Source organism: Hemicordylus capensis, chromosome 2 (genome assembly GCF_027244095.1).
Source record: "Hemicordylus capensis ecotype Gifberg chromosome 2, rHemCap1.1.pri, whole genome shotgun sequence".
NCBI classification, from domain to species: Eukaryota; Metazoa; Chordata; class Lepidosauria; order Squamata; family Cordylidae; genus Hemicordylus; species Hemicordylus capensis.
Window position 1 is genome coordinate 260,160,974 of NC_069658.1, and position 19,111 is coordinate 260,180,084.

Below are 19,111 nucleotides of genomic sequence, written 5' to 3' on the forward strand. Positions count from 1 at the left end.
CCACAGTTAAATTGCAGAATTGAGATAGTAGAATGTTTTGATCAATGCTACACTGCGTCTCCTGTGAGGAGCCATTCGGGGGGCGGGGGTCACCAGAATAATCCTCAACAGCAGCTTCTGTGGAGGCACAAATATCCTCTAACGGAGCAAATCTGTTTTGTAATGGAATGGAAATCAAGGAACTCACAGATGGCCGGAAAGAGTCCAACTTCAGCAGCTTGGAGCGTCTCTTTGAAGCCGGGACTGAAGCAGGGAGAGCAGCTCCTGAGCAATTCCTTCTGCCCATCCTGAAGGGCTAAAATAATATCCCAAGTGAGATAAAAAGTAGAATAAGAAATATAACAAGAAAAAGCAATAGTCCTGAGAGTAAAAACAATAAAATAGTGAGGGGATAATCCAGAAAAAGAGGCCTTTACAGGGGAAAAAGGCAAAAACTGGAGGATCTGAGAGGAGTCAAACTATCCCGCTATGTTCTTCTTATGGGCTCCATCCAAAGAAAGTTAGTCATGATTAAATCCCAATGAAATTAAAGGGTTACAGTCACAACTAATTTGACTTACTTGCTGACATCCAGACTAATGAACTACTGGTACAGTATTATGATTTCCAGACTAATGTGAGTATGAGAGGGAATTTTCTGCTATCTCCCCTTCCTTCCTTCCCTCACTGCCGGTGTCACCTGAAAATATGTCCCTGAAGGCTGCATGACTCTAAGAGGCCTATTCTTGGGTGGCACGGGCTGCTGCTGAAGGAAGGGCGATTGCAGAAAATCCCTCCCAGCTGTGTTAGTCTGCAAATCATCCAGCCAAAGTGTCCCTAGTCTTTAGGACAGCCAATGTTTTCAATGGTGCTTAGAAATGACTATTTTTGGATACAACCATTTGAGGCTTCATCTTTATGGCTAAACTAACAAGTACTGTAAGACTTATGGCAAGAACATCAACATTGTTTTATTTTATAATCAGATAGGCTCCTTTTATTGAATTTTGTAAAAATAGTTATTTTCTTGTTTGATCTACAATTGTTAGCTATTTTCTGTTATTTGACTTGCTTTATATTAGCATATTTAATATAGCAGCATATTTAATACAATTTTCTTCTCAGCTTCCTTAATTTAAAAATCCTTTGCCTCACATTCAGCTTAATTCTCTCTAATCTCATCCTCCTCCAATTCAATACTTTAAAAATTGATATTAATCCCTACATAAGATTTCCCCTAAAGCCACTTTAGAACAACTTTCAAGTAAAACAATATGGACAATCATGGACCCCGTTCCCTCCCTCCTGAGCTTGTATATGTTTTTACATCAAGTGTTTCTGAAATTGACTCACTGTCTGTCTCAAACTAGAGTTGCCACGCTGCTCCCGCTTTACAATTACCATCCCAAAGCCCTGAAGAACAGGAACTCACGTGTTGTTGAATTCTGTCCCATCTGCCCATTTCCAGGCTTGGTTGGAATCCTTCTTGAGGCCAATCCAGTGATCAGCTTTGCCCTTGTAGCGCAGTATGAACACCTTCGAGGCACACAAAAGTAGGTTTAGACCAGCATGTTCAAAATCATTCTTGATCCTTGTTATGAACCTCAGTGTATACACAATAAAAGGATTCATGCCTGCACAGACATCAGTTCAGGAGGATGACAAGCTCCTCATGGCACTCCAGCTCCACTCCCATGTACACAATGCATCCATTAGTAAAAGCCAGTTGGAGTCAGTGTTCCCCTAATAGGAATTCCCAAATGTTTTTGACTAGAACTCCCAGAATTCCCAAGCAAAAGCCATTGCAGCTGAGGACTCTGGGAGCTGTAGTCACAACATCTGGGAATCTCTGTTAGAGGGAACACTGATCGGAGTGCATATCCTCTCAGTTTTAGGTTTAGACCAGCATGTTCAAAATAATTCCTGTTCTATCCCCTATTTTCCAGTAATGTGTGTTACTGATTAATGCAGAAGTCTTCAAACCTACACTGGATGGGAGAGGAGGCAACAGGCCTCACACAGAAGCTTTTAATTCATTATAATTAAAACAGAGAGCCAACATAGTGTAGTGCTTAGAGTGTTGGACTAGGACTGGGAAGACCCGAGTCTGAATCCCCATTCAACCATGAAACTCACTGGGTGACTCTCGGCCAGTCATGTATCTCTCAGCCTAACCTACCTCACATGGTTGTTGTGAGCATAAAAATAAGCATGTAGCTCTGAGCAATTTGGAGGAAAAGCAGGATATACATGTAATAAACAAATAAATAAATAGGAATAATGTTAAAGGAATACTAAAGCAGCCAGAAAAGCAAACAAAAAGCAGCAAAATTAAAGCCAATGGGCCTGCAACAAGTGCAGCACTAAATACCAAAACTTCAATAAAAAGCTTTACAAAAGAGTGGAGCATCCACAACCTTTTTAAATACAGCTAGTGGGAAAGGGCTAGGCAGATTTTCCCAGGGAAAACATTTCAGAACTGCAGCATCACTACAGAAGACATCCTGTCCCTGGTCCTCACTAAACAGTTGTCAGATACAGGCATATCAATCCCCACCCCACCAAAATAATGCAGAAGGGAAATTTCCCAAACATTGATTTGTTACAAAGCATGTGAAGCAAACAAAACAATGGCAAAGGGAGTGGTTACAAGCCCTCAGGCAAAAGGGGAGAAAAGAATGGGGTGGAGTGGGATGACCAGTGGCACAACTCTCTCTTTCTTCACCAATCCAGATATTTCCCCACAATACTATAAGACTCAAATATTTGCTTTTAATTGAGAGTATACTCATCACTAGCCACCTGGCAAGCCGGGCCTGGTGCTTGCCACACTCAAACTTAGCTCAGAATTGTTTGATGGTCTGCTCATTCGGGCCTTGGTATGTCTTCTACTTAAACTGTCTACTTGGTCCTATTTAGCAGCCACAACAAGGAGTTTGCCATTTGTAAACTGGTCTCATAAAGATTCTCAGTGAAGGTCCCACATCACAGACCTTTCTCCATTCCCCCATCCCATCTCAGCTGGCTTACCCTGAGCTCACTTGCCCTCTGCTGGTTATATGCTGTGTTTGACTCAGTTATATGATGCTCATCACCTACTGTACATTGCACCAAATACTTAATTAGCACAAGTGGACTAGACATACAAGTTATGCATTCCTCCCCACAAAGTGGCATGCATAACAAGTTATCAAGAACTATCAGTTATTTTAAACCAAGAAAGGAAGCGAGAGGTCTGAGAAAGGATATAAGAATGGGTTGTATGCTTCATAAATCAGAATAAATGTTGTGTGCCTACCTCAAACCGAACTACTTTTATATGGAAATATGACTGAGATCTTGGGGAAAGCTCCAGTCTCTTTAACTGTTGTGTAGAAAAGAGAATCTTAGAAATGCAGCTACTTGCCCTTGTGGCATTATCACCAATAAGCTGTACCTACTGAAATTCCTTATTCTAATGAAGTCATAGGAGGCCCAGTCCTCTGATCAAGAGTCTGTTGCAGCTAGTCACCCTAGTACTATTCCAGCCTGTCTTGTGCATCATATGTGATCAAAAAACATCCCAGCCTCTCTGTTGCTCTATTCTCACATTATGTTCAAAGCATGTACAAACTGTGTACAGTGGTTCCACATGCCATTATCCACATAGTAACCATTCACTAACTGCAACCCTGCATTTAAGGAAGCCTCTACCCTCAAATGAGTGAACCTACAAAACATGCACATGTGTACAGACACCTACCTGTACACGGGGTGTGCACGGACTGCTTGTCATCCGTGCACCAAAGTGAACATGTTTGGTTGAACTGATCAGCTCGTTCACAATCAAAGCACTCAAACCAGCCCAGTTTGTGGTGGTCCGGTTCATGGGTGAACCGGCCCTGCACATCCCTTCCTGTGCAGACATGCAGCATAATGTCTGATTAGGGCTGTTTTCCCCTCAAGCTTGCATTTCACTATCCACACTAAGTTATTTCTATAAATTGGCAAACAAAATGGTCCAGGAGCCACGACGGACAGTGTGTTTATGTCAAATTATCTCAGAGCAAGTTACATCAGGGCTATTTTGTGCTTCCTGTAGGGACAGTATACCACTATAGCACTTTAGGAAATTACAGCATCAACCTTTAGAGTTGGAAGGGTCCTTGGAGGTTTGTATGTCATCTGCAAAACTGATAAGCATCCCCGCTACTCCCTCCTCCAACACATTTATTAAAATGGATCTCTGCAGCACTCCACTTGATACCTCCCTCCAGGATGACATGGAGCCATTGATGAGTACTCTCTGGGTACATTTGTTCAACCAGCTGTGAATCCACCTAACAGTAGCATCAACTCAGGGATGTTCAACTTCTGCCCTCTTACAGATGCTGGCCTACAACTCCCATAATCCCTGGCTATTGGCCACTGTGGATGGGGATTACGGTAGCCCAAAAACAGCTGGAGGGAAGCCTATTGTAGGAGACTTTGTCAAATGCTTTGCTGAAATCAAGATATATAATGTCTACAGCAGTGTTTCTCAACCGCTGGTCTGTGGACCGGTGCCAGTCCTATTACTGGTCCGTAAGGGTACTGGTCCAAATTTAATCTAACTCCCTTTTAAATCATAAATATACAGACTTAATTCCAGCAATAAACTTCCAACATTCAGTTTAACTCTAACTAATGAAGCCCCATCTAGTTGTGTTGTATCCTAATAGCTGCAGTTAATTCCTATTTGTGTCTCATAATGTAAGTTCATTGAACTTCACACATTCTTGCAGTTTTAGCATTATAGACAGGAATAGTAGTGTGCACGGATCGGTTCGGAGGCCATTCTACTGGCCTCCGAACCGGTCCGGACAAGGGGTGGTTTTAGTTCGGGAGGGTTAGGGTGGGGGGGTCCATTAAGGGCGGGGGGGGGCTTTACTCACCCCTCCCGCGCTTTGCTGCTTCGGCGCCATAATTACTTTAAAAAATGCGCCGCAGAATCATTTGCCGCTCCGGGGCTCCTTGACTTCAAAATCGGGCGGCAGGATACTTCCCTGCCGCCCCCAAAGCCCCCTCAAGCCATTTGAGCTCTTTAAATCTCGCCCCGGACCGAGTGCTAAAGCGCTCGGGCGGGCGGCGGGGAGATGTCCGTCCGTCCGCCCGCCCCCTTCCCTGCCTTCTGCGAAGTGCAGGGAGCCTTCTGCGCGCGCGCGCGCGCAGAAGGCTCCCTGCTTCTGCGCACGCGCGCGCGCAGAAGGCTCCCTGCACTTCGCAGAAAGCAGGGAAGCGGGCGGGCGGACGGACGGACATCTCCCCGCCGCCCGCCCGAGCGCTTTAGCACTCGGTCCGGGGCGAGATTTAAAGAGCTCAAATGGCTTGAGGGGGCTTTGGGGGCGGCAGGGAAGTATCCTGCCGCCCGATTTTGAAGTCAAGGAGCCCCGGAGCGGCAAATGATTCTGCGGCGCATTTTTTAAAGTAATTATGGCGCCGAAGCAGCAAAGCGCGGGAGGGGTGAGTAAAGCCCCCCCCGCCCTTAATGGACCCCCCCACCCCAGTGCCGAGCCGCAGGTCCGCGGTCCGGTGCACACCCCTAGACAGGAACAACACACTAGCACAAACCAGCAAGTTTCCTTCACAGTGAAATCCTCTAATTCAATAAACCTAATAAACGTATGGGTATTCTTTGTCACCCCAACCTCCCCACCACCACCCAAACTTGCCTGTTCCTTCCTTCCTTCCAGCAGCCACACTGCAGTGCTAAGGAGGCTCTGGGCTGAGGGGAGCCACGTCCACTACCATCCTCTGCAGACAGGAACATAGGAAGCTGCCATATACTGAGTCAGACCATTGGTCTATCTAGCTCAGAACTGTCTCCACAGACTGGCAGCAGCTTCAACAAGGTTGCAGACAGGAATCTCTCTCTCAGCCCTATCTTGGAAAAGCCAGGGAGGGAACTTGAAACCTTCTGCTCTTCCCAGAGTGGCTCCATCCCCTGAGGGGAATATCTTACAGTGCTCACATGTAGTCTCCCATTCAAATGTAACCAGAGTGGACCCTGCTTAGCTAAGGGAATAAGTCATGCTTGCTGCCACAAGACCAGACTTTGGACTTTCCCGGTGAGGACCCAAAGTTGGGAGCTCGTGGCCTAGCAAATGTTTCCAAGACTCCAGCAGCTCAGGCAGGAAGACTGTGGCACAGTGGGATGGGTGGTACACCAACAGAATCCCTGTACTGTCTCAGACATCCAGTCTCAGGAACAAACACTCAAAATTCCGGGATCGGACCTCTGGAGAGGAGAATGGAGCTATGATAGATAACTGTGACTCCCCCTCTTCGACCCTCAAGATGTACCTGTTGCTGGATCAGGAAACCTGGGATTGACCCTACCCATCTCATACAACTAGGTTTCCGTCATATAAGCCAGGACAGCATGTTCATTCAAGATAAGATCCTGGATGGCTGATGTCTTTCTATTAACGTACCTGGCATTATACAATAGGACCTTCAAACTAGAGGGTACATTGCCAAAGCACCCCAGCAGCCATGAGTTGGGGGAAGGGCCAGAAGGCAGAACAGCCCACAATTTGATGTCTCCCATTTGTCCTATGCTTGGGAATTATTTGCAATTGTACGTTCAGTATCTCACTTTTCAGAATCTCTCAATTCTCTGATTTCCCCCCATAGGATTCCTATCCATAGATCCTACCTAGGCTTTTTCTGAGCTCAATAAAGGCAGCTTTTCTGAAATCTAGGATGCATGTCTGACTTACTGAAGTTTTCACTCCCCTCGATATCATGAATTCCAAGACGGCGTGGTCACTTTCCCTCAAGGTGCCTCCCACTTTCATTTCATCAACCAATTATTCCCTGTTGGCAAGAACTAAGGCCAGGATGGCTGACCCCCTCATTCCATCTTTCACCTTCTAAAATATGACGTCAGCAAGGGAGATCAAGAATTTATTGGACTTCTCACTCTTAGCAGAATTAGACTTCCAACAGATATCAGGAAAATAAAAGTTTGCCATTACTACCAATCCCTGCCTCTTTGAAAAATTGGTAATCTGTCTAGGGCAAGCTGTGTCTGTGTCTTCCCACTTGGCTAGGTAGTCTATAGTTAACTTCGACTATGGTATCACTTTTATTTCTCTCTCCTTTTATTTTGACAAAAGCACTTTCAGCTGGTCTTCCATGCTCAGATGGATGGATTTCTGTGCAGGTGTATACATTCTTTATATGTAAATGCAAATCTCCTTCCCATTCTCCTGGATCTACTACTTTTGGAAATGTTATATCCTTCAAGCACTATATTCCATTCATGAGTTTCATTCCACCAAATTTCAGTGATGCCTATCAGGTCATATTTGCCTTCTTGTGAAATTTTATCATGTACCTATGTATTGTTCCTTGTGTGTGCCAGTCTCACCTTTTCTGGCTCACTTTCAATAACTGCCAGGAAGGAGCCAAGGGAACTGCAAAAGCTCTGCCCAAAAGTCCAGTTTCTTTCTTCCTCTGAGAAAAAGTAGCAATTCCTTTCATAGCCAATCCAATCAGTTGGGCATGCTGGACCATACAGCACAGGAACATCCATATGAGGGCACACATCATCAGTTGTCTTTGACGATGCTAAAAATATAAGAGAAGGAAAGCTTTTTATTTATTTAAAATATTTATACCCCACCCCTCCAGTACACTACTGCTCTGGGTGGCTCACAACATTAATAAAATAGATACAATATAAAATAAAATAAGACTAATAAAGTTAAACAAATTAAGTTAAACAAGTTAAAAGACCAGGCTAAACCACAATTAAAATTACATTAAAAATGTTTCAAATTAAAAGTTATCAGCAATGTTCAGCTTTCCACTGAACATTGAGTATGTCTGTTTATAGGGATCAGAGTTCAAAAGCATCAAATGGATGATCTTGCTCAAACCATTTCTATCAGGAAGAATACCTCAAATCCAAGTGCCTCCAAGAGATTCCAGACCAAACCTTTACGGAAAATATTCAGGGGAGGGGGCATTCACAGTTCTCTAAGAGAAGCTTAATCTGTTGCTGAACTGGGATGCTGCAGTAGAGCAGAGCATTGGGTCGCCCTTGCAATGATCACAAATGTTCCTATTTCACAATAATTATTACAAGCCTATCTACACAGTCATCCCTCGCCCATCGTACTGTACAGTCATCCCTCGCCTATCGCTGTTTTCCCAATCGCAGATATAAGTATCTGCATCTGGGAAATTGTGACCGTCTTCATCAACCACGACCTGAGTATCCATGGTTTGGCAATTTACACACACACTAGGGTTGGGGGGGTCATTTCCAGGGGTGATTCAATTTTCCACCTTTGTTTCATTCACTTTGTGACCACAATTCCCCTAACCCCCCATTTGCTATTGAAACCAGTGGCTCGTCTACCATGAATTTGCCAACCGCGAGGGTTTCTAGGAATGGAACCCTCACAGTTGGCAAGGGACAACTGCATTACTAAACCCAGTAATTAAACAGAATAAAATGCAGACTATCTTGCCTCACTAATCTTTGTGGATTCATATGTTAAGGTCACTCTGTTAGAACCAACCCTGGCTCTTTACCCAATTCTGATTTACTAGCAGTAGCCAGACATATATTCCAGTTATAGTTGAATGCTATATGGTATGGAAGAAAAATAATAGATTGGAGGCCATGAAGGAGTTCGACAATGGAGAACAGTGAACATAGCAACTGTGGCTTATTAAGACTGAAACAGTGATAGCCAGAGAAGAAAAATTCAGAAGCAGAATTGTAGGGAAGACAATGGGGCAGGATGTGATATGGCCACATGAAGCAGCCACTGAAACAAACTTATCAGGATGTGAAACCTCTACTTAGTCATTAAGACTGAAATACACATCATGGCAGTTTGGATCTTTTCCCATCTCCTCTTCCTTAAAGCAGCTTCCACCATTAAGATTTGCAGATACGGGAACATATTTATGGTCACTTGACACATTAGAGGGGGGAAATGCAAGTACATCACATGTAACCTGTAACACACAAGACACCAATTTGCCCCCCCCCTGCAAGTACGCCATGGCTAAATTCAGACATAACACTAAATCATGGTTCAGTGTTGGAAAGGTGTGTCTCGGGCTCACACATGAGGGAAGGAAATTTGAAGCTTCTGTTAACAGTTTGCAACAAACTCCCGTTTCTCATTTTGTCCAAATATGGGGAAAAACTGATTTGTACACACCATAGTTGAGATAACCAAGTAATCATGGTTTGCTACAAACCATGAACAGAAGTTTCCAATTTCCTCCCCATGTATCCAAGAAAAGGGCAATGCTCATCCTTCTAATGCTAAAGCATGGTTTAGCATTACATCTGAATTCAGCCTGTGTACACTGTAGAGGAGGACTGTCTCCTTCGGCAAAGACGTAGTGGCTGACATGACGTGCAGTGAAACGCTGGTGTTACTGACCCACTGGGGCTGCTGCAAACCAGGAAGTCCAGCAGGGTTGTGCAGCTCCTTCAGACAGTGACAAGCACTTGCGCTCTGGAACCTCCAAGCTCCTCAGTGTAAGTACCGGCAGACTGTTAAGAAGCTGTGCAATGGTCCAGTTGCTCAACCTTGCCATGGCTCATTTCCAGTGTGCAGCAGCCCCAGCAGTAACACCAGCGTTTTGCTGTGCATCATGTCAGCCAGTGTTTCTGAGGCATTGCTCGTGGTAACACCCCCAAACACAGATCCCAAATCCTATCAGGACTCACATTCGTGCCCCAGAAGGTGCTGTCAGTGTCTGGGTTTTATTTACAGGTCAAAGTACAAATTAAATGCAAACATAAACATCTGTGTATACACACACACACACACACACACACACACACACACTAGTTTGCAATCTGAGCTGTAAATGCAGCTACAGTGACCAAAACTACTCAGTACTCCAGATGCAGCCAAACCATAGAATTGTACAAGGGCATAATAATATTAGCATTTTTGTTTTCAATCCCCTTCCTAATGGTTCCTAGCATGGAATTAACTTTTTTCACAGCTGCCGCAGACTGAGATGACACTTTCAATGAGCTGTCCACCATGACCCTATGATCTCTCTCCTGGTCAGTCATTGACAACTCAGATCCCATCAGCGTATATGTGAAGTTAGTGTTTTTTGCCCCAATGTGCATCACTTTACAGTCAATCAATCAATCAATCAATGCACACACATTGCCAGATGCACACACAAGTTCCCAGGTGCACACACGAGTTGGGTACCTTATTCTTGCATTGGATGTCTCCCCTGTGATGAAGGGGCACTACTTGTGTAGTGTCCTCTTTTGCCTTTCAGCCCTCTTCACTCATCCTGGCCAAATGCATGCTTGTCAGCAGAACAACAACAGATGCTTCTCTACGACTTCTTCCAGTGCTAGCTGACGCAGATTTTGAATCCAGCAAACAGGCAGATGGAGGCAGTCAGATAGTTCCCTCACATCTTGGCCAGCAGAGGGAGACACCATGCAGCTGGCTCCACCCACATTATCTCAAGATTCAGAGGCTTATCACAATGGGAATAAGCCAAGATGGAAAAAGCCAAGAGAGGGCAGCCCTCACAGAGTTACCGATTAATGTTAATTGAGCCACAGAAGCCAAACTGCTGGAACCAGATTGGGGTGAATGTGTAGCAACACTGGGGGTTACTTAGGAACAAGCACCAAGAATAAAGTCAGTACACTCACCTGGTTGCCGTGTAACAATGAGGAAGATGATGATGATGATGATGATGATGATAAGAAGGAGGAGGATACAAATAATGATATGTAAGTTTCTGAGTGATGAACAGATTTTAGAACAAAAATAGAGTTGGCTCCCTGAAAGGAAACAAAACATATATGATGACAGGAATAATGTCCAGCAAAACGTAAGGAGAATGTATATTGATCTCACCTGGAATTGGTGTGTTTCTGCATTGACAATATGAACATAATGCCTAAATAAAATCCGTTATGATGATAATTTTGGTTGCAAATGCTTTGCATAGTGTCAAAAAAACACAACACAACCCACCCACCAAAGGAAACACAGCTTTATGGAAGTGAAATTGCTGGATTGGTGCTGAATTGAAGTAGGATTGACATTTTATATACTGGCTGGATAGGGAGTTTGGCCCTTCACTTCATTTTAGTTTGAAATGTTTGATTTTGGACCGATTGGTTTAAAGGCAATCCAGCAACATCAAAAATCAACAAAGAATTGGGAATGAAGGACTGTTCATTCCCTGTTGGGAAATGCAGTCGGGAAGTACAGGAAGCCAAATTTAGGCTGCTAGGTAGCATACTGAAGTCCCGGACCCCCAGGGTAGCATTCTCTGAAGTGCTACCTGTTCCACATACAGGACAGCGAGTCAGAAGGAGCTGAGGGGTCTCAATGCGTGGATGAGATGTTGGTGCCGGGAGGAGGGGTTTAGATTCGTTAGGCATTGGGATATATTTTGGGGAAAGCAAAGCCTGTACAAAAGGGACAGACTCCATCTGAACCACGATGGAACCAGACTGCTGGCACTTAAAAATCAAGAAGGTCACAGAGCAGCTTTTAAAATGATGCCTGGGGGATTGCTGGCAGGAACTGGGTGGTATCTGCTTCAGCCAGCAAAATCCCCTAAGGTGTGAGGGTGAACATGTTTTGGATAAACCAGAAGGGGACAGAGTAGAGCCAGGAGTTGAGCAGAAAGAAACACAGGACAGCTTGCCAAAGAGGTCAAATGATGGTAAGGGGGATAGCACACGCCAACACCAGGTGAGAGACACGGCATATAGGTGTACATATTCCATTGCCAGAAGCCTCCGATCCAAGACAGATGAGCTGGAGTACTTGGTTGCTAATGAAAACATAGAAATAGTGAATGTAACAGAAACTTGGTGGAATGGTGAGAACCAGTGGGACACGATTATTCCTGGATATAAACTCTATAGAAGGAACAGGGAGGGTAGGATTGGGGGAGGAGTGGCACTGTATATCAAAGAAGGGATAGATTCTAATAAGCTAGAAAACCTAGGTGGACCAGAGTCCTCCACAGAATCATTATGGGTAACATTATGAGGACTGAAAGGAGATGTGTTACTAGGGACATGCTATCGCCCTCTGGATCAAAGTGCTAAGAGTGACCTGGAGTTGGAGAAACAAATAAGAGAGGCATCAAAGAGAGACAGGGCAGTAATAATGGGTGACTTCAACTACCCACATATAGTCTGGGTAAATTCACATTTAGGTAATGACAGAGAGTCCAAATTGCCAAACGTGCTAAATGACTGTGCCTTAGAACAGTTAGTCACGGAACCAACCAGCGAGATGGTGACTTTGGATTAAGCTGAGCTATTTTGGAAGGGCAGTATATAAATCAAATAAATAAATAAAATAAAGCTTGAGTAGTGCCCAGGACCTGGTGTAAGATGTCAGTTGCAGGACCATTGGGTAGCAGTAACTATAGCATATGTGCAAGTGGAGAATTGTCAAAGAAGAGGAAACTTCTCAAAAATGAGGGTACTGGTCAAAAGGAAGTTGAAAGGGAAAGTCAGGATAGTTAAATCACTCCAGAAAGCATGGAACTTATTTAAAACCACAGTACTAGAAGCACACTTGGAATGTATACCAAGAAGGAGGAAAGGTACCACCAAGTTCAGGAGGATGCCAGCGTGGGTAACAAGTAGAGTCAGGGAAGCTATAAAAGGGAAGACGACTACCTTCGGAAAATAAAAGTCCTGCTCAAATGAAGAGAACAGGAAGGAACAAACTCTGGCAAAAGAAATGCAAGGACACAATAAGGGATGCAAAGAGGGAGTTTGAAGAGCATATAGCTAGATGTCAGGGGCGTAACTATAATAGGGTAAGGAGAGACAGTTGTCTGGGGGCCCACTGCCTTGGGGGCCCCCCCAGAGGCAAGTCACATGACTGACTCCCCCAGCCGCACACCTGCCCGGGCTTCCTTTGGTTGTATTCATCCTCCGAAACTGATGTGAGTGTTGACCTGGAGCTACCAGAACAGCATGTCTTTCTCTAGTACCATTTAATGACTTGCATCATCCACAATTTACAAAATAATTTAGGATGATGTTCTATTGTGGCATATTGCTCTGCTTTTTGTTACCACTATTCAGCCTCATTTAAGATTTCTTTACTTCATGAGCTGAGCTTCAGTGGGGGGGGGGCATTTTAAAATCTTGTCTCTGGGCCCACTCCAACCTTGCTACACCCATGTTAGAAGTGTCAAGGGAAATAACAAAACCTTCTTTAAATATATCAAAAGTAGAAAACCTGCCAGGGAGGCCGTTAGACCCTTAGATGATGAGGTCATGCAAGGAATTATTAAGGAGATCGCAAAGAAGCTGAATGAGTTCTTTTCATCTGTCTTTAAGGTGGAGGATACTGATAATTTACCCTCTCCAGAATTGAGCTTTTCAGGTTTAGCGGCTGAATTTAACTGGGCCAATTTGAAGTGGCAAGGGAAGATGTAGTAAACTGTCTTCAAAAATTAAAAATTAATAAATCACCAGGGCCAGATGGCATCTACCCAATAGTTCTGAAGGAACTCAAATGTGGAATTGACAATCTCCTAGCAAAAATATATAACTTGTCCCTACAATCAGGCTCTGTACCAGAGGACTAGAAAGTAGCTAGTGTGACTCCAATTTTTAAAAAGGGATCCAGGGAAAATCCAGGAAATTACAGGCTGGTCAGCTTAACTTCAGTGCTGGGTAAATTGATGGAAAGCATACTTAACGACAAAATTGTTAAACATATAGAAGAAATGGCCTTGTTGAAGGAGAACCAGCATGGCTTCTGCAAGGGTAAGTCTTGACTAATTAACCTGTCTGAATGTCAACAAGCATGTGGATAAATGGGAGTTGGTTGATATAGTATATTATTTATTCATACATTCGATTTCTATACCGCCCTTCCCAAGATGGCTCAGGGCAGTTTACACAGAGAAATAATAAATAAATAGGATGGATCCCTGTCCCCAAAGGGTTCACAATCTAAAAGAATCATCAGACAGACACCAGCAACAGTCACTGGATGTACTGTGCTGGAGCTGGATAGGGCCAGTTACTCTCTCCCTGCTAAATAAAGAGAATCACCATGTTAAAAGGTGCCTCTTTGCCAAGTTAGCAGGGGACTAACTACAGGATATACTTGGGCTTCCAAAAAGCTTTTGACAAAGTTCCTCACCAAAGGCTCTTGAGTAAACTTAGCAGTCATGGAATAAGGGGACAGGTTCATGTGTGGATCAGTAACTGGTTGAAGGACAGGAAACAGAGGCTAAGAATAAATCGACAGTTTAACAATGGAGGTAGGTAGGGAGTCTCCCAGGGATTGGTACTGGGACCAGTGCTGTTTAACTTGTTCATAAATGATCCAGAAGTTGGGGTGACCAGTGAAGTGGCCAAATCTGCAGATGACACTAAACTATTTAGGGTAGTGAAATCCACAACAGATTGTGAGGAGTTCCAAAAAGATCTCTCCAAACCAGGGCAGTGGACAACAAAATGGCAAATATGATTCTGTGTAAACAAGTGTAAAGTGATGCACATGGGGGCCAAAAACACCAACTTCACATATACGCTGATGGGATCTGAGCTGTCGGTGACTGACCAGGAGAGAGATTTTGGGATCGTGGTGGACAGCTCATTGAAAGTGTTGTCTCAGTGTGCGGCAGCCGTGAAAAAAGCTAATTCCATGCTAGGAATCATTAGGAAGGGGATTGAAAATAAAACTGCTAATATTATAATGCCGTTCTACAAATCTATGGTGCGGCAACATCTGGAGTACTGTATACAGTTTTGGTCACCGTATCTTAAGAAGGATATTGTAGAACTGGAAAAGGTGCAGAAGAGAGATCAGGGGCCTGGAGCACCTTCCTTATGAAGCAAGGCAACAGCATCTGGGGCTTTTTACCTTGGAAAAGAGGTGACTAAGGGTCTAATATGATCGAAGTGTATAAAATTATGCATGGAGTGGAGAGGGTGGATAGAGAGAAAATTTTCTACCTCTCTCAGAACACTAGAACTGGGGTCATCCCATGAAACTGAAGATTGGGAAATTTAGGACTGATAAGAGGAAATACGTTTTCACAAAGCACATAATTAATCTATAGAATTCTTTGCCATGGGATGTGGTGATGGCCACCAGCTTAGATGGCTTTTAAAAGGGGCTTAGACAGATTCATGGTGGACAGGTCTATCAATGGCTACTAGTCTGGTGGCCATGGGCCACCTCCAGCCTCACAGGCATGATGCTTCTCAATACCAGTTGCAGGGAAGCAACAGTAAGTGAGAGGGCATGCACATACCTCTTGCCTGTGGGCTCCCCAGAGGCATCTGGTGGGCCACTGTGTGAAACAGGATGCTGGACTAGATGTGCCTGATCTAGCAGGGCTGTTATGTTCTTATAAGAACAGACGTGTCGAGTACTTCCAGTAAAGGGGCAATGGGGTGGCAGGGAGGTACGCTGCCGCCCCAACAGACTTTGAGGAAACCAAGTGCCAGAGGGGGGAGCAACCCTCCCTGCCCTTAAAGGCAGACATACACCCCGCCGCTACCAAGCCTTCGAACCAGCATGCATTCAAACCTGTTTGTTGACCCGTAAAAGGACCTCTGAACAGATTCGTGCATATCACTACTATAAAGTAGATAGCATTTCTCCTACACTTTCAGATGTTGGAAGTATTTCATACAGGGTTAGCAATATTTACATCAAACTTCTAAAGTAGCCCATTTTAATATTCCACTGGGCCAGTTCAGATATAATGGCCCCAGTACATGTGATTATGCAGGTGGTGCACACAGAGAGCTTCTACTGTGATATTCATGGAGGACATCCCAAACCCCTCCCATGTATAGGAGTCACTCGAACGAATAGCCTTCCCACATGATAAATGGGAGGGGGCACTTGGAGGTGGCCAAGGCATCCTGCACAGACATTGCAACAGGCACGGTCTTGGCATACACCTTGCATAATCACATGTGCTGGGCCTCTATCATTCAAACAGCTCCTGAGTTATACACTTTGTCCAATGGTTCAAGAAGTGTACAAGGCATACAGTATGATCTATTGTTATCTCCATATTTCCCCCAAGGTGGTGGGTGGGGGGAAAAGATGCTAAAACTAAAGCCCTGTTCACAGATTATGTTCAACTCATGTACAATCAGGGTTTACTGTATGCACATACAGATCTATAAACTGTATGTGAGTACAATCAGTACATACAATTACTGATTCATTATGTTCAATGCACATATTGCAGTACACTTTCTATATGTGCCCTGCATTTGAAGTGTCTGTACCCAGGTTCACTTTTAAAATGCATAGTCATGTACATATGTACAGTCACCTGTATGTATGTACAACATAATGTTGAATAGGGCTTAAGGCAACCCTGAAGTGTGAGCCACTGTCATCACAGAATGGAAATCCAGTGAACATGGTGGGAGAACTCAAAACTGATGAGAGGTGTTCAATCAAGGAAGTCAGCTAAACCGGTGGTGGCAATGGAAGTCACAATATGAATTATATAATCCAAGAATTAGGCATGTAAAACACACTTCTGCTATTTATAGATAGGGAATAGAGACAGAGATAAATTAACATGAATTATCCCCCACACGCACAGCGGCAGCACTATGTCCCCTCTCTCACCAACACATACACATAGCAACAGCACGTCTCTCTCTCTCTCTCTCTCTCTCACACACACACACACACACACACACACACACACACACACACACACCATCCCTTCCCAGACTCTCCAAACTCTCTCTACTCCCATCCTCCCTCTCCCTCTCTCACATACATGGCATTGCTCCCTTCCTCCTACTGGCTCTTGCTGCTGGAAGACCGTGTGGTCCAGGGTCAGAATGTTTTCTTCTGGGCAGCAGGCACCACCCTGGAAAATTAAACATGCAGATCAGAAATGTGATGGGCACTTTGAAACTTCAAAAGTATAAAAATAAAACAATGGATTTTCACCTAACCAATTAAAGGGAGTTCCCTGCAGTATCTGAAATTTTGACATAATCCAAACTGATCAAATGAGAAATTTAAGACTGTTTCGGGTAGGCAAAAATATGCCCACAAGCAGGGGACCTCTACAAACTTTTTAAAAATATCATTAAACCAGTAGCAGGGACAGACCAGAGGTGGCTCGTGTCCAGCTGCCATGTCTGACGTCAGATGTGGGGGTTAGCCATGCCCCCTCATCTGACATCGGATGCGGGGGGGGGGCGTGGTCTGGCTCCTGAATGGGGCAGCGCGGCCCTGTTCGGGAGTTAGATTCAGGCCAGCATTGCATTTGCAGCGCAGCCAGGAGCGGCTCTTCCCTGCCTTTAAGGGAACACAGGGATGGCCATTTATTATTATTATTAATAATGTGCATGGCCGCATGGCCCCACTCGGAGGCTAAACCAGCCCCCCCCATCCAATGTCAGATGCAGGGGGTGTCAGGGCCACAAGGCATGGTCCCTGGGGCGGGGCGTCCCAGGTTCTTTGAACCCAGTTGCCCAATAGTGGCTACGCCTCTGCATTAAACTATTATAACTTAGCCATTCTTCATGGGATTTTTCTGAAATTCAGCAGGATTACACCTTACAGCAGATAAACTCCCCACACCAAATTTCATACTGAGAAAAATCTGTCTTGATTTTATTACAGATAAAATTTTCAGACTTAAAAAGTGAAAGAATGCTGAAGATCCCACCTGTCTCAACTATAGAGCCGTTTCTATGGTTGCATAATCAGTTTTCCAGCATCTGCACTGTTAGACTAAAGTTTTCTGGGCACATATAATATCTCAATATCTAGGGTCCAAAATACCCAAGACATTACCTCTTCTGTGCTCTGTCATGATTCCTGAGAGCAACTTAATGTTTATCATCTTTGTCCCAAGTTAGTACACTAACTGCATTAACAGAAATGTCATTGGTAGATGCGTCATAATAGGAACATAGGAAGCTGCCATATACTGAGTCAGACCATTGATCTATCTAGCTCAATATTGTCTTCACAGACTGGCAGCAACTTCTCCAAGATTTCAGGCAAGAATCTCTCTCAGCCCTATCTTGGAGAAGCCATGGAGAGCACTCGAAACCTTCTGCTCTTTAGTCATGTGCACCGGACCGCGGAGCTGCGGTTCGGTGCTGGGGTGGGGGGTTCCATTAAGGGCGGGGGGGGGCTTTACTTACCCCTCCCGCCCTTTCCCGCGTTGGTGCCGTAAATATTGTAAGAAATCCGGGCGGCAGGATCCCTCGCCGCCCGCTTCTATTACCAATTATGGCTCTGCTCCTCTGAATTTTAAACATCGGGGGGCGGCAGGGTGCTTCCCTGCCGCCCCCTCGAAGCCCCCTGCTGCCGCTGAAGCCCCTTTAAATCTCGCCCGGACCGGAGATTTCGGTGGAGAAACTGCGCTCGGGCGGGCGGCAGCGAGACGTCCGCCCGCCCGCCCGCTCCCTGCCTTGCCGAGTGCAAAGTGCAGGGAGCCTTCTGCGCACGCGCGAAGAAGGCTTCCTAGTTCCTTCTTCACGCGTGCGCAGAAGGCTCCCTGCACTTTGCACTCGGCAAGAGGGAGCGGGCGGGCGGGCGGACGTCTCGCTGCCGCCCGCCCGAGCGCAGTTTCTCCACTGGAATCTCCGGTCCGGGCGAGATTTAAAGGGGCTTCAGCGGCAGCAGGGGGCTTCGAGGGGGCGGCAGGGAAGCACCCTGCCGCCCCCCGATGTTTAAAATTCAGAGGAGCAGAGCCATAATTGGTAATAGAAGCGGGCGGCGAGGGATCCTGCCGCCCGGATTTCTTACAATATTTACGGCGCCAACGCGGGAAAGGGCGGGAGGGGTAAGTAAAGCCCCCCCCCGCCCTTAATGGAACCCCCCACCCTAACCCTCCCGAACCAAAACCACCCCTTCTCCAGACCGGTTCGGAGGCCAGTAGAATGGCCTCCGAACTGATCCGTGCACACCCCTACTGCTCTTCCCAGAGCGGCTCCATTTCCAAAGGGGAAGATCTTACAGTGCTCACACTTCTAGTCTCCCTTTCATATGCAACCAAGGCAGACCCTGCTTAGCTATGGGGACAAGTCATGCTTGCTACCACAAGACCAGCTATCCTCTCTGAATTCTGAAACATTTTTCATCTC

General features: G+C 45.1%; 1 protein-coding gene across 11 annotated transcripts in view; it reads right to left on the bottom strand.

Moving 5' to 3' along the window:
- The window catches only part of LOC128348251 (C-type lectin domain family 2 member D-like), a 51,668-nt gene that overhangs the window by 23,201 nt on the left and 9,356 nt on the right, over positions 1–19,111 (bottom strand). For 5 of the 11 annotated variants that reach the window (XR_008318034.1, XM_053304017.1, XM_053304013.1 and 2 more), the window contains exons 3-7: positions 16,780–16,872; positions 10,670–10,801; positions 7,373–7,572; positions 1,412–1,515; positions 188–287 (exon numbers count right to left, since the gene is read on the bottom strand). Coding sequence is in view for 9 of the 11 variants with exons in the window: in XM_053304017.1 (XP_053159992.1) it covers positions 188–287; positions 1,412–1,515; positions 7,373–7,572; positions 10,670–10,801; positions 16,780–16,872 (629 nt within the window). In the remaining 2 variants the exon portion in view is untranslated. Of the gene's footprint in view, positions 1–187; positions 296–1,411; positions 1,516–7,372; positions 7,573–10,669; positions 10,802–16,779; positions 16,873–19,111 lie in introns of all 11 variants that reach the window. The other 6 variants (XR_008318036.1, XM_053304021.1, XM_053304016.1 and 3 more) reach the window with 3 other exon arrangements.